General features: G+C 45.3%; 1 protein-coding gene across 2 annotated transcripts in view; it reads right to left on the bottom strand.

The window, feature by feature from the left end:
- Positions 1–13,696, bottom strand: part of LOC141092139 (cytochrome P450 3A29-like) — a 73,261-nt gene that overhangs the window by 31,368 nt on the left and 28,197 nt on the right. For both annotated transcript variants that reach the window (XM_073578079.1, XM_073578087.1), the window contains 2 exons: positions 9,638–9,737; positions 9,441–9,554 (listed from right to left, as the gene is read on the bottom strand). In XM_073578079.1, the coding sequence (XP_073434180.1) occupies positions 9,441–9,554; positions 9,638–9,737 (214 nt within the window). The remainder of the gene's footprint in view (positions 1–9,440; positions 9,555–9,637; positions 9,738–13,696) is intronic.

Here is a 13,696-nt window from a genome sequence, read left to right on the forward strand (position 1 = left end):
TTAATCTTACGTCTGGATTGAGTCCTCTCCAGCCCGCGCTCCGTGAACCGGAGATCAATACGGGTGGAGACGGAGATCAATTCCTCCAGAGTTGTGGGAATATCTCGGGAGGCTAGAGCATCCCTGACGTGCTCAGCTAGGCTTCTCCAGAACACTGGGACTAACACTTTGTCCGGCCACTCCAGTTCGGAAGCCAATGTCCTAAACCGGGCAGCATAATGGCTAACCGAGAGTGACCCTTGTGTTAACGCTAACAGTTGGAGAGCCGTATCGTGCATGACCCATGGTCCCAAGAAGACCTGCTTCAGAGCCGCGAGGAACTGAGCAGGCCCCTGAACCACGGTATCATCACGTTCCCACAACGGTGTGGCCCACTGCAATGCCCGGCCAGCCAACAAGGAGACAATAAAGCCCACCTTGGCCCGCTCTGTAGGAAACCGTGTAGCCAGCAACTCCAGGTGAATGGAGCACTGACTGATGAATCCCCTACAGGTGGCGCTTTCACCCGAAAACTTATCAGGGAGCGGGAGGGAAGAGATTGTTGGCGAGGGCAAAAGTGTGGGCACACGTGAGACGGCCTCAGCGACCGTCTGGGCGGCAGCTAGCGCAGCATTCGCAGCTGAGTTGGTGCTCTCGATAGCCGCCAACCTGCTCTCCAGCTGCCGAATGTAGCGCTGCAGCTGCGGCACGTCTGCCATTATCAGCCAGACCCTGGCGCTAGTGTAATGTTAGGACGGCGGAACGCACCAAATATAAAATAACAGGAGGTGCGTTTGCCGCCCGGAGTCCACCGGGCGGTAGGTGACAAGACCGCTGCTGAACAATGGCAGATGCACCTAATCAATAAGGTACTGCACTCGGGTTAACGTCATCCGAACGCTAAGGACAGCTCTGTTCTGGCACAGAGTCGCAAGAGGCAATGTGATGCCGAGACGCGGCTCTGTTAATGTCACAGAGGCCTGCGTGTGGCGTCACAACAGCGACCAAGAGTAGCTGCGGTTAGTGCAGCGCAGCGGCAGGTAAAGCCGCAGACGCTAGTGTAGGCGAGGATCACGTGGCGTGTAGCTTGCCACAAGCTGAGACTGACTATCCAACTCTCTGTCACCATTCGTAATATCCGAGGGAAGGGGTTTCATAATGCGTCAGTCACCAGTCCACACATCCGTCACCATACACACACAGCATAATATGCTACACTAGCGCATCGCCGAGCCACCATGCGGGCTTTTTATAGCGATGCGCTTCTGGGACCTTCCATTAGCTTGGGAAGGACCAATCAGATCCGACGTAGGACCTGAGCATTTGACCCCTGCTCTCCAGTGAGAGGTCAAGTTGCGGGCATGCCCAGTAGCACGGCATGAGGACTTAGCCTCAGGAGCAGTTCCCTGCAGAGCAGGTTGCGCTGCTATTGCTGCACCAGAGGTGGCAGCAATATCCAGGCTGTCAGAGCAAGTCTGAGCAGCAAGCCTGGCTCGCCGTGTTTGCTGAGCAACACCCAGAGCGGTTGAGGAAGAATGGGAGACTGCAGGATGTTTGGCTCTGGACTCCTGCTGTGCAGTGCCAGGAATCCGACACCTAACAACCTGTTGGAGTCTGCAAATGACCTGAGACTGGGACGAAGATTGTCTTCCAACAAGACAATGGTCCCAAACATAAAGCAAAATCTACAATGGAATGCTTCACAAATAAGCGTATCCAGGTGTTAGAATGGCCAATTTAAAGTCCAGACCTGAATCCAATCGAGAATCTGTGGCAAGAGCTGAAAACTGCTGTTCACAAACGATCTCCATCAAACCTCACTGAGCTAGAGCTGTTTGCCAAGGAAGAATGGATAAGAATTTCAGTCTCTCAATGTACAAAACTGATAGAGACATACCCCAAGCGACTTGCAGCTGTAATCGCAGCAAAAGGTGGCACAACAAAGTATTAAGTTAAAGAGGCTGAATAATATTGCACGCCCTACTTTTCAGTTTTTGAATTTCCACAAAAATTTAAAATAACCAATACATTTCGTTCAACTTCACAATTGTGTCCCACTTGTTGATTCTTCACCAAAAATTTTGTATCTTTATGTTTGAAGCATGATATGTGGGAAAAGGTTGAAAAGTTCCAGGGAGCCGAATACTTTCACAAGGCACTGTGTTATTCTGAAACTAAAGTCCAGCCGATTCAATGGAAGCATCATGACTCTCCACCTCCAAAAAAGGCTCATGCCAACTCTCGGCAGGCAAGGTCATGCTCACAGTATTTTGGGTCCTGCACGGAGTAGTATTGATAGATTTCCTAGCAAAGGGTACCATGATCACTGGGGCATACTATGCTTCACTGCTGTAGAAATTGCGGGAGGTCATCAAAACCAAGAGACGTGGCATGCTCACCAAAGGTGCCCGCCTTTTGCAAGACAATGCACCATTTTACAACTCACATGTTGCCCAAATGGAAGCATGCTCCTGTGGCTCTGAAATTCTACCACATCCTCCTTATTTACCCGACCTCACACCATCGGACTTCCACTTCTTTCCAACAATGAAGTTATTTTTGAAGAGCAAGCATTTTGAGATTCTGATTTCCAAAGTCACAACATGGCTTTTGGAGCAACCTGTCGACTTCTACAAGCGAGGTGTTTATAGTTGCTTTAAGACATGAGAGATGTGTGTGTTCCTAGGTGGCACCAAATAGATATGGAGTGGACTAATAACTGTGCCAAGTTTCATTGCTCTCAGTCTACAAAGCGGGTCAGGGGAAATCTTTAATGAACGCCCCTCGTATATCAATACTAGGTATTTATATTGGAATTTGCATAAATCTACAACACATTAATTTGTTGGAAAGTAAGTAGCACAGGTATATCCTGTCAGACATGGTGGTAAAAACTAGTATTAATGTACTGGGCAGGTATCAACTGTTATGAAGTAACAATTTTGGAAATATTGAGCATGAGCTATCCATCACATCGTATGACACTAGAAGGATTATGTGAATTGTACATGACATATTTCCTAAAACTATGAAAAAAATGTATGCATTCTCTTTTAAAGGGGCATTTAGAAAATATACCACATTTTCTCATATACATTGTTTCTATTTTTCTGGAAACAACTTTTTTTTCCTGACATGTTAAAGGGAACCTGGCAGGTAAAAATATACAGTATATATGGTATTTACCTGCAGCCGTAGTGCTAGTCTGCAGGTAAACACTATTTTAACTACACCAAATTTCTCAATCCAAAGACAATACTGCTAAAAGAAGCATAATAGGAACAAAAACACTTAAGGCTTCTTTGTAATACACTGTATGAACCATATGGGGTAAATTAAGTGCAATAAAACATCAAATTATAAAGTAGTTACATAGTGTCGAATTGATGTCAAATGACCGGGCAAATAGTGAGCTAAATATTGAGAAGCCCATATAGTAGTAAGCTACTCCAATCACACCAAATGATAAAGATGGCAGACCATAGTAGCATCAGAGTCATACTGAATTGTGTGAATGTCGTCTACACCAACAGACTGCATCATATAGATATGAAAGAAATATATAAAGCAAACATGCCATACCACAGATGAAATGTATAAAGGTAACATAATAATAATCTTTATTTATATAGCGCCAACATATTCCGCAGCGCTTTACAGTTTAACAGTTTCAAAACACAAGTCATAAGTAACAACGTTAACAATACAACAATTAAAGCAAAATAAGACGACCCTGCTCGTGAGAGCTTACAATCTACAATGAGGTGGGGGAGATACAAAGTACAGGTGTGTATTTACAATGGTGTATTTACAATGATGGTCCAGCCATCTTGAGGAAGTGAAGGATGGATGGAGATAGTGAATGGGCTACACATGCACACTTACACATAGAATAAATTTGATTAGTGAACGTGATAGGCCACTCTGAATAAATGTGTTTTGAGAGAGTGTCTGAAACTAAGCAAATTGTGGATCGTCCTAATTTCTTGGGGTAGAGCATTCCAGAGGGTTGGCGCAGCGCGGGAGAAGTCTTGGAGTCGGGAGTGGGAGGTACGGATTAGTGCAGATGTTAGTCGAAAGTCGTTTGCAGAGCGCAGCGGACGGTTAGGCCGATAGACAGAAATGAGGGAGGAGATGTAGGGGGGTGCTGCACTGTGGAGAGCTTTGTGGGTGAGAACAAGTACTTTGAATTGGATCCTATAATGAATGGGCAGCCATTGTAAGGACTGGCGAAGAGCGGACGAGTCCGAGTATCGATTAGCCAGATAGATGACCCTGACCGCTGCATTAAGTATGGACTGGAGAGGGGATGGTCGAGTAGTGGGGAGGCCAATTAATAGAACATTGCAGTAATCCAGGCGGGGGTGGATCAATGCTACAGAGAGGGTTTTTGTTGTTTCCATGGTGAGAAAAGGGTGGATTTTAGAGATGTTCTTTAGGTGTAAGTGGCAAGAGCAGGCAAGAGATTGTATATGGGATGTGAAGGAGAGATTGGTGTCAAACATAACACCCAGACAGCGCGCCTGCTGCCGGGGTGTTAGTATGGTGCCACCCACGGAGAGGGAAATGTCAGATTTAGGGAGGTTAGTAGACGGCAGGAGCAGAAGAAGTTCAGTTTTGGAGAGGTTGAGTTTCAGATAGAGAGTGGACATGATATTAGAGACTGCGGACAGACAGTCACTGGCGTTCTGTAGTACAGTGGGGGTAAGGTCGAGGAATGACGTATATAGTTGGGTGTCATCAGCATAAAGATGATACTGAAAGCCAAATCTGCTGATGGTCTGTACAATTGGAGCTGTGTAGAGAGAGAAGAGAAGGGGGCCAAGGACTGAGCCCTGAGGTACCCCGACAGCGAGAGGAAGAGGAGATGACGTGGAGCCAGAGAACAAAACACTGAAGGAGCGGTCAGAAAGATAGGAAGAGAACCAGGAGAGAGCAGTGCCCTTAAGGTCTAGTGACTGGAGCCTAGAGAGTAGGAGATGGTGGTCAACAGTGTCGAAAGCTGCAGATAGGTCGAGAAGAATGAGCAGAGATTGGTGACCATTACGTTTTGTTGTCAGAAGGTCATTGGTCACTTTGATGAGTGCAGTTTCAGTCGAATATAGGGGGCGGAAGCCGGACTGTGAAGGGTCTAGAAGGGAGTGAGTGGAGAGGTGACGGGTAAGGCGTTAGGCATAAGGTAACTAGGCGCTCCAAAAGTTTAGAGATTAAGGGGAGATTGGAGACTGGTCTGTAGTTGTTTGTGCAGGATGGGTCGAGAGCGGGTTTCTTTAGTAATGGAGTAACGATGGCCTGTTTGAAGAAGGATGGGAAAATGCCCAAGGAGAGGGAGAGATTAAAGATTGCAGTTAGGTGAGTTGTTTCGACTGGAGAGAGAGACTGGAGGAGATGTGAGGGAATGGGGTCGGTATTGCATGTGGTCGGACGAGAGGATGAGAGGAGTTTGGAGACTTCTTCTGTGATGGGATCAAATGTGGAAAGTGAGCCAGGGGAGATGCAGGAAGGGATGGGAGTCACAGCACTTGGTGGTTGGGAGCAGATTTCCCGACGGATATTATCTATTTTTTCTGTAAAGTTGGAGGCTAGGTCATCAGAACAAATGTCTGCGATAGGGGCTTGTGCTTTTGGCCTGAGGAGGGAGTGAAAGGTGTCAAAAAGTTTCTTGGGGTTGTTGGCTAGTGAGGAAATCAGGGTGGTGAAGTAGGTCTGTATGGCGAGGTGAAGGGCAGCGTTATAGGTTCTTAACATAAATTTGAAGTGGATGAAATCGTGTGTTTGGGTTTTTCTCCATAGGCGTTCAGCACTCCTAGAGCATTGCTCTTACCTACAGTGTAAGAGACTAGGGATCCACCACACCCGACAGGCGTATTGTAATGAATGCTTTGTCTATGATGCTACTACGGTTTGATATCTTTATCATTTGGTGTGATTTGAGTAGCCTACTACTATATGGGCTTCTCATTATTTAGCTCACTGTATGCCTGATCATTTGACATCAATACGACACTATGTACCTACTTTATGAAATGGTGTTTTATTGCACTTAATTCACCTCATATGGTTCAAACAGTGTATTGCACGTGATTTTTATCCAGGTGTGCCAATCTTCTTTTATCTGCATCTGTAGCCCCGATTTTTCTGATCATTCTTATATTTATTTTTTAATGTTGTACAATAAAGATGTTTTTATGTCTTTATAAAGAAGCTTTATATCTTTAAGGGTAAGTTCATACTAGGCTTTTATCAGAGTGATTTTCTGCAGCAAAACCTGATCTCTTGGCAGGAAAGAAGCTGCAGCAGGTTTTCCTTGATTTTTATTACGTTTTTTGTGGCTTTTTTTGATGATTTTTTGTGTGTTTTTTGTCTCTTGTTCATGCTGATAAAGTTTACTGTTGAAAAAAAAGTTCTATTCCATAGAACCAGGTTTTGGCACAAAAAAGCCGCAACCTGCTGAAAAAATGCTGAAAGGGGTGACTTGCTCTATGTGCAAAAAACATGCAAAGCACAAAATACTGATGACAAAAAAAACAATGTGTATGCATGAGATTTCTGAAATCACGTAGGCTTTGCTGGTACTGTAAAACACAGATAAAAATTGGCATAAAAAAGCAGAAAAATCACCTATTGTGAACTTAGCTTGAGGGTTTTTAAACACCATTTTAATTACATTTAGCAGTCTAATTGGAAGTGTGGCTGCAGGGAGAAAATTAAATTAAAGGGGTTGTCTACTACTAAGACAACCCCTTCTTGAACTAAATGTTTTCCCCAATAAAATAAAGCATATACTCCCCTCCCGTGCCAGTGCCACTCCCGCGGTGTTGGCACTCGCTCTCCCCGGGGCTGTGACGTGGTGTGGTGACGCTGGAGCCCAATCAGCACTGGCGTCACTGTCTCGGCCTTCATACTAGCTGAACATGAAAAGGAAACCAGGGCTGCAGCTGATCCCGGACTTCCTCTTCAGTTTGTATAAAGGTGGGGACAGTGACGCCAACGCTGATTGGATGCTGGGCATCACGTGTCATTCCTCTGCATCACAGCCCCAGGACCGCGGCATAGTAATAGACTATAAACAGCCACTTGCTGCCTCCTGATGAGTGTGGCCATCAGAAGCAACAGTGACTTCATTTTACTGTTCATAGAGTTTCAGCGATCAGTCATTACAATGTCAGGATTCCTGTTGTCCTTCTACAGTTTGACCACTAGTGGCTGCTATTGTTCACTTTAATAATTTGTGCTGCAGTTTCACTCCTTACCACTGGAGGCTGCTGTTGTGTTTTGCAATTGCCCTTTACTAAAATGGCAGATTGTGAACTGGGGAATCCATCTTGTTTCCTGTTTGGGCCTACGTAAATCCACATGGATCTGTCACTCATTGCTGGAGTATTGTGGCTAGTTGCAGTCTCCAACTCCTGAACATTGTTACCCAGACTGATCTCATTTATCTTTGGATTGTTTTCTTACAATCCTTTGCTATTCCAAGAACATCTATTACCACATGCTCTTCCTGCTCGTGCTCCTTCAGCCACTGGATTCCAGTAGTGTTACACCAGCATCGTAACACACAATCATAAGTGAATGGCAGATCGTAGTTTTATGCCAAAAGTTATAGTGCCGAGAGAAATCTTTAAATCACCACAGGCAGATAATTTTCTAGCTTTTTACTTAATCTGTAATCAAAATATATGTTCAAATACATATACAGTATATTCAGTATATATTTATAACTAGCTGAAGAGCCCGGCGCTGCCCGGGCATAGTAACTAACTACGGTTACTTATAACAAATTATAATGATTATATCTATATATATCTACTGTATATATATAAAACTGAGTGTATAGCCCTGCCCACTCCACATAGCCACATTCACTATAATATCCCACATCATCCCGTCAGCCAGAGCCACCGGACTACTACCCCTAATATCCCACATCATCCCGTCAGCCAGAGCCACCGGACTACAACCCCTAATATCCCACATCATCCCGTCAGCCAGAGCCACCGGACTACTACCCCTAATATCCCACATCATCCCATCAGCCAGAGCCACCGGACTACTACCCCTAATATCCCACATCATCCCGTCAGCCAGAGCCACCGGTCTAGTACCCCTAATATCCCACATCATCCCATCAGCCAGAGCCACCGGACTACTACCCCTAATATCCCACATCATGCCGTCAGAGCCACCAAACTACTACCCCTAATATCCCACATCATCCCGTCACAGCCACTGGACTACTACCCCTAATATCTCATATCATCCCGTCAGAGCCGCTGGACTACTACCCCTAATATCCTACATCATCCCATCAGAGCCGCCGGACTACTACCCCTAATATCCCACTTCATCCCATCAGCCAGAGCCACCAGACTACTCCCCCTAATATCCCACATCATCCCGTCAGAGCCACCGGACTACTACCTGTAATATCCAACATTATCCCTTCAGCCAGAGCCACCGGACTACTACCCCTAATATCCCACATTATTCCGTCAGAGCCACTGGACTACTACCCCTAATATCCCACATCATCCCATCAGCCAGAGCCACAGACTACTACCCCTAATATCCCACATCATCCCGTCAGAGCCACCGGACTACTACCCCTAAAATCCCACATCATCACGTGAGAGCCATCGGCCTACTACCCCTAATATCCCACATTATCCCATCAGCCAGAGCCACCAGACTACTGCCCCTAATATCCCACATCATCCCGTCAGCCAGAGCCACCGGAGTGCTACCCCTAATATCCCACATCATCCCGTCAGCCAGAGCCACTGGACTACTACCCCTAATATCCCACATCTACTCATCAGCCAGAGCCACCGGACTACTACCCCTAATATCCCACATCATCCCGTCAGCCAGACCCATCGGACTACTACCCCTAATATCCCACATCATCCCGTCAGCCAGAGCTACTGGACTACTACCACTAATATCCCATATCATCCCATCAGCCAGAGCCATCGGACTACTACCCTTAATATCCCACATCATCCCATCAGAGCCCCCCGGACTACTACCCCTAATATCCCACATCCTAACTTCCATACCAGAGATCCCTTTAAGAGGGAAGATGTGCCAATGGGAATGGGATTGAGGATCTGTGATGAGTATATGGGCGGGGGGATTAATTTCTGTCCTGTGCTCTCTGCTCCTTTCTGGGGGGGCAGACAATGGCTGGGAGCTTATGTTCACGGGGATGCTAGATTTCTCACACCATGGCAGTGTCCGCTGAGGTGTTGTCGTGGAGAGAGAAAACTGTTGCTCATAGCAGCCAATCACAGCTCAGCTTCTTTGCTTAGTGATTGGTTGCAAGGAAAACTGTTGCTCATAGCAACCAATTACAGCTCTGGTGAAATGAAAGATGCTTCGTGGTTGGTTGGTGATACACACACACATACATACATTCACTTTTATATACTGTAGAGAGATCTGTTTACATGTTTTACCTGCTTAAGTTTACCGCTGGTGAAGGTTGGTGACAACACTGTCCGTATCCTTTTCCACTGATCATCAGCAGCAATTGCCACTCCAGATTCTAGAGGGCCATTAAGGCCAAAATTCTAAAAAGAAGCAATTTTTTAAATTAATATAGGTAACAAGAATTACTAGAAATACACAATATCATACCAGGATTTGAACTCACCCTTCTGTTGGTAAATATAGTATAGCAATCCTTAACTAGGATGGACTTAATGATTGCGGGATCCATTATTGACAGCACTGGCTGCCTCCCATCAAAGAACCTGGTACAGAAAACAGAAGTGTTCAAATATATTATTAAACCAGCATTATAGGAACAAAATGACTGCTTACATTTATCAAGTAAAGGATAAAGTTTCAGCTGTGTACATAAGTGATGAGATTACAGTAAATGATCCTTTGTAATGTCTAAAGCCCCCGTTACACATAGCGATATCGCTAGCAATATCGCTGTAACGTCACTGATTTTGTGACGCAGCAGCGATAATGCTAGCGATATCGCTATATCTGATACTTACCTCCGATTGGCTCCCCTGCTGCTCATCGCTGGTCGCGCGAGAACGTCCTGGACCATTTCTCGTTGGGCGCTTCCTGTGGTGCCGACGAGCGACGCGTGGACGCGGGCGGGAGGACGTCAGGATCGCCGCGTCTGACAGGTAAGTAGTGACCCCCGACCCCTGCTATGTCGCTGGTGAGATCTGCCTGTGTGGCAGCTCACTAGCGACCACTTAGCGATGCCCCAGCGATCCATATCGTTGTCGGGATCGCTGGTGCATCGCTAAGTGTAACGTACCCTAATACACTCACACATATCTAACCATTATTTCTGTAGACAAAGGGATTTTACCAGGGTTGAAAGTTAGTGAGTGATAGTTCCGCTGCTCTATAAAATGCAGGGGCGTTTTGTGAATGACAGACCAGCCGCCCAATCCATGATAGGAGCGTGCTGGGCTCTCGGTATTATGAATGACAGCCCATTTAGCTCTAGTAGAATAAACTTGGCACAAAGGAAATTGCTTAAGCTGTATTTTAACATGATCCACGTGTTGTAATGGGGGCAGCAGCAGCTAGATAAGGTATTTTCCTTTTGATACAGCCATAGGCCATTCATCACAGGCTTAACTACCCTGCATGGATACCAGATAACAGCTAACTATTTGTAGTTGGTTCACAGAGGAAGGTCTGAGTGACCGAAACATTTGTATGTATAATTTTACTATAACACGTGGATCATATTAAAATGCAACTTAAGCAATTTCCTGTGTGCCAAGTTTATTCTATTAGTCAAGCATGGTTTGGGAGCCTACAGTACTTGTGCACCAGTTAAGACCCCTTTACATTTAGCGATGCACCAGCGATCCTGACCACGATATGACCCGGTCAGGATCGCTGGTGCATCGCTAAATGGTCGCTAGTGAGCTGCCAAACAGGCAGATCTCACTAGCGATGCAGCAGTGCTCGGCGGTCGCTCTTACCTTTCAGACGCAGCGAGGGTGTCCGTCTTCCGCCTGCGTCCATGGCTCGTTCCTCAGCGCGAGCAGGAATCCGACGACGAGAAATGGACCAGGCTGATCTCGCGCGATCAGCGATAGCCAGCGGGGGGAGGCGGTCGGAGGTATCACATGTAGCGATATCGCTAGCAATATCGCTGCTGCGTCACAAAATCGGTGACGCTTTAGCGATATTGCTAGCGATATCACTATGTGTAAAGCCCCCTTTAACAGTTGTGCTTACGTCTAAATATATTTACTGACTAGCCCATTTAGCTTTCCTGCTGGGTTTATTCCAGGTGTCTCCTGTTCTGAATGATCGTCAGCTAAATAGCCAGGCAATGATTAGAACATTGCCAATCATAGCGTTAGCTAGGGGGTTTGTGTGACTTGTTCTCTAGTTCTCTGTTATTCTTATCTTTTGCTGCCTGACCTTGGACCTTGCCTTTGACCATCCATTTACCTAGCCACTCTGTCTTGGTCGTCTACTTTCCAGGAATTCTGACCTCGGATTGTGACCTGTTTATTCCTTTGTCTTGCTCCTCTTTTTAAGAAAAACTCCCTTAGTATTTGACTTCGGACCTTTTTGACTCTGCTGCCTCACGGCTTGTCTGTGAGAAGTGACATTTACAAGAGTCACATGATGACTGTCTGTATACCTTTTTTTACGCGAGTATAGATTCCATTCATACACTTTGTGATCAGGTGGGCTGATATAATTCAAGATCTGGTCAAGGAACACCAGGACCTAGAATCGATGCAGTTGGAGCTGCAGTTTCAGTGGTCTAGCGTGATGAATGCATCCCAAAGCTCTCCATTGCAGGAAGTTTCTGTGATGCCTGCACCTTCTGATAAACTGTTGGTCTCTCCTGAACCTATTGTAGCCATCCTTGATAAATTTTTGTGGTAGGAAAATCAGTTTAGAGTGTTCAGGGACAGCTGTAGGTTATTTTTTATTCTGCGGGGATGAATTCCAGTGGGTGTTGATAATCCATTCCCTACTGCCAGGGGGCCCTCAGACCTGGGCATTTTCTTTGTCTCCACAAGTCCCAGAAGAGTCTTCTGTTGATGCTTTTTTTGACATCTTACGTTTTATCTATGACAAACCCGCCAGGATCCAGGTCGCAAAGATCATGAACTTGATACAGGGGGAACACACCGCTGAGGACTATTGTACCAAGTTCCAGCAATGGTCCATTGAAGTTCTATGGAATGATGCAGCTCTCAGATGCAAAGGTGTTTCCAAACATCTTAAAGGGAATACCTAAGTAACTTAAAACTGAAAATAAAGATTAAACAACAACCAAAAGACGGATTTCATCAACCAAGGTATCATTTTAATCAGTATAACGGCGCCGACCGGACACTGTCTGTAGGTTACTGTGCACAATCCTGCTGATAAGTTCCCTTTAAGGATGCTCTGGCTTTTCATATTCCACCTTATTCTCTGGGGTAGGCCATGAACAAGGCCAAATAAATGAATTGCAGAATTTGGGAGAGGCGTGGTGATTGGCATGGTGCTTCGGTCATTCCCCCTGAGCCTGTCCATGTACGTGAGGTGGAAGTTGGAGCTGCCAGCTCTCGTGCCATTAAGAGGTAATGTCAGTGCAATCTCGGACCTCTACTGTGCATTAGCACGATCTGCCCCCAAGCAAGCAAGTCGTCATCAGGAAATGCCTAAGTCTAGGTAACTGTCAAGGAGGTCACCAAGACTTCCAAAAAATCTTTTACTTTTCAAAGTTCTGCTTAATGTGGAGCTAATTTTTCAAGAATCAGTTTGATATTAGTGTTACATTTCATTCTGCTCATTTGCAGCCAACTTTATTAATTCCGGACTGGTTCTTAAATTATTATTAGGGACAGTTAGTTTGGAAAGACAAAATTTGAGAAATTCAGCACATCAAAACAGAAGTAGATAAAAGTAAAAGGTCTTTATCGAAAATCCGTAAAGCCACTAACTAGTACAGGTAATATATTAAAATCTTCTGACACGTTTCTGGCTACCGCCCTTAGTCATAGAATACAGCACAATAAACATGTGAATGTATTTATACATCAATGGACCAATTACTGCAAGTATTGGAAACGACCTATAGCGAGTCTCGATATAAACACCTAACTGATCAACTTAGCATTGGTGACAACCTGCACAGTGCACATATATAAGGTCTGCAGAGTAATAGTGCGAACCTGACCAGTACACACATATAAGGTCTGCAGCGCACTGTTGAGAACCTGCACTGTGCACACATTTAGGGTCTGCAGAGCACTGGTGATAACCTGCACAGTACACAGCACAGGTTCTCACCAGTGCTCTGCAGAACCCTATATGTGTGCACTGTGCAGGTTCTCACCAGTGCTCTGCAGACCCTATATGTGTGCACTCTGTAGGTTCTCACCAGTGCTCTGCAGACCATATACAGTTGTGCTCAAAAGTTTACATACCCCAGCAGAATTTTTGCTTTCTTGGCCTTTTTCCACAGAATATGAATGATAACACCAAAACTTTTTCTCCACTCATGGTTAGTGGTTGGGTGAAGCCATTTATTGTCAAACTACTGTGTTTTCTCTTTTTAAATCATAATGACAACCCAAAACATCCAAATGATCCTGATCAAAAGTTTACACATCCCATTTCTTAGTATCGTGTATTACCCCCTCTAACATCAATGACCGCTTGAAGTCTTTTGTGGTAGTTGTGGATGAGTTCTTTATTTTCTCAGATGGTAAAG

The sequence above is a fragment of the Dendrobates tinctorius genome, unplaced genomic scaffold (genome assembly GCF_039654945.1).
Source record: "Dendrobates tinctorius isolate UK_male_01 unplaced genomic scaffold, ASM3965494v1 ptg000008l, whole genome shotgun sequence".
NCBI lineage: Eukaryota > Metazoa > Chordata > Amphibia > Anura > Dendrobatidae > Dendrobates > Dendrobates tinctorius.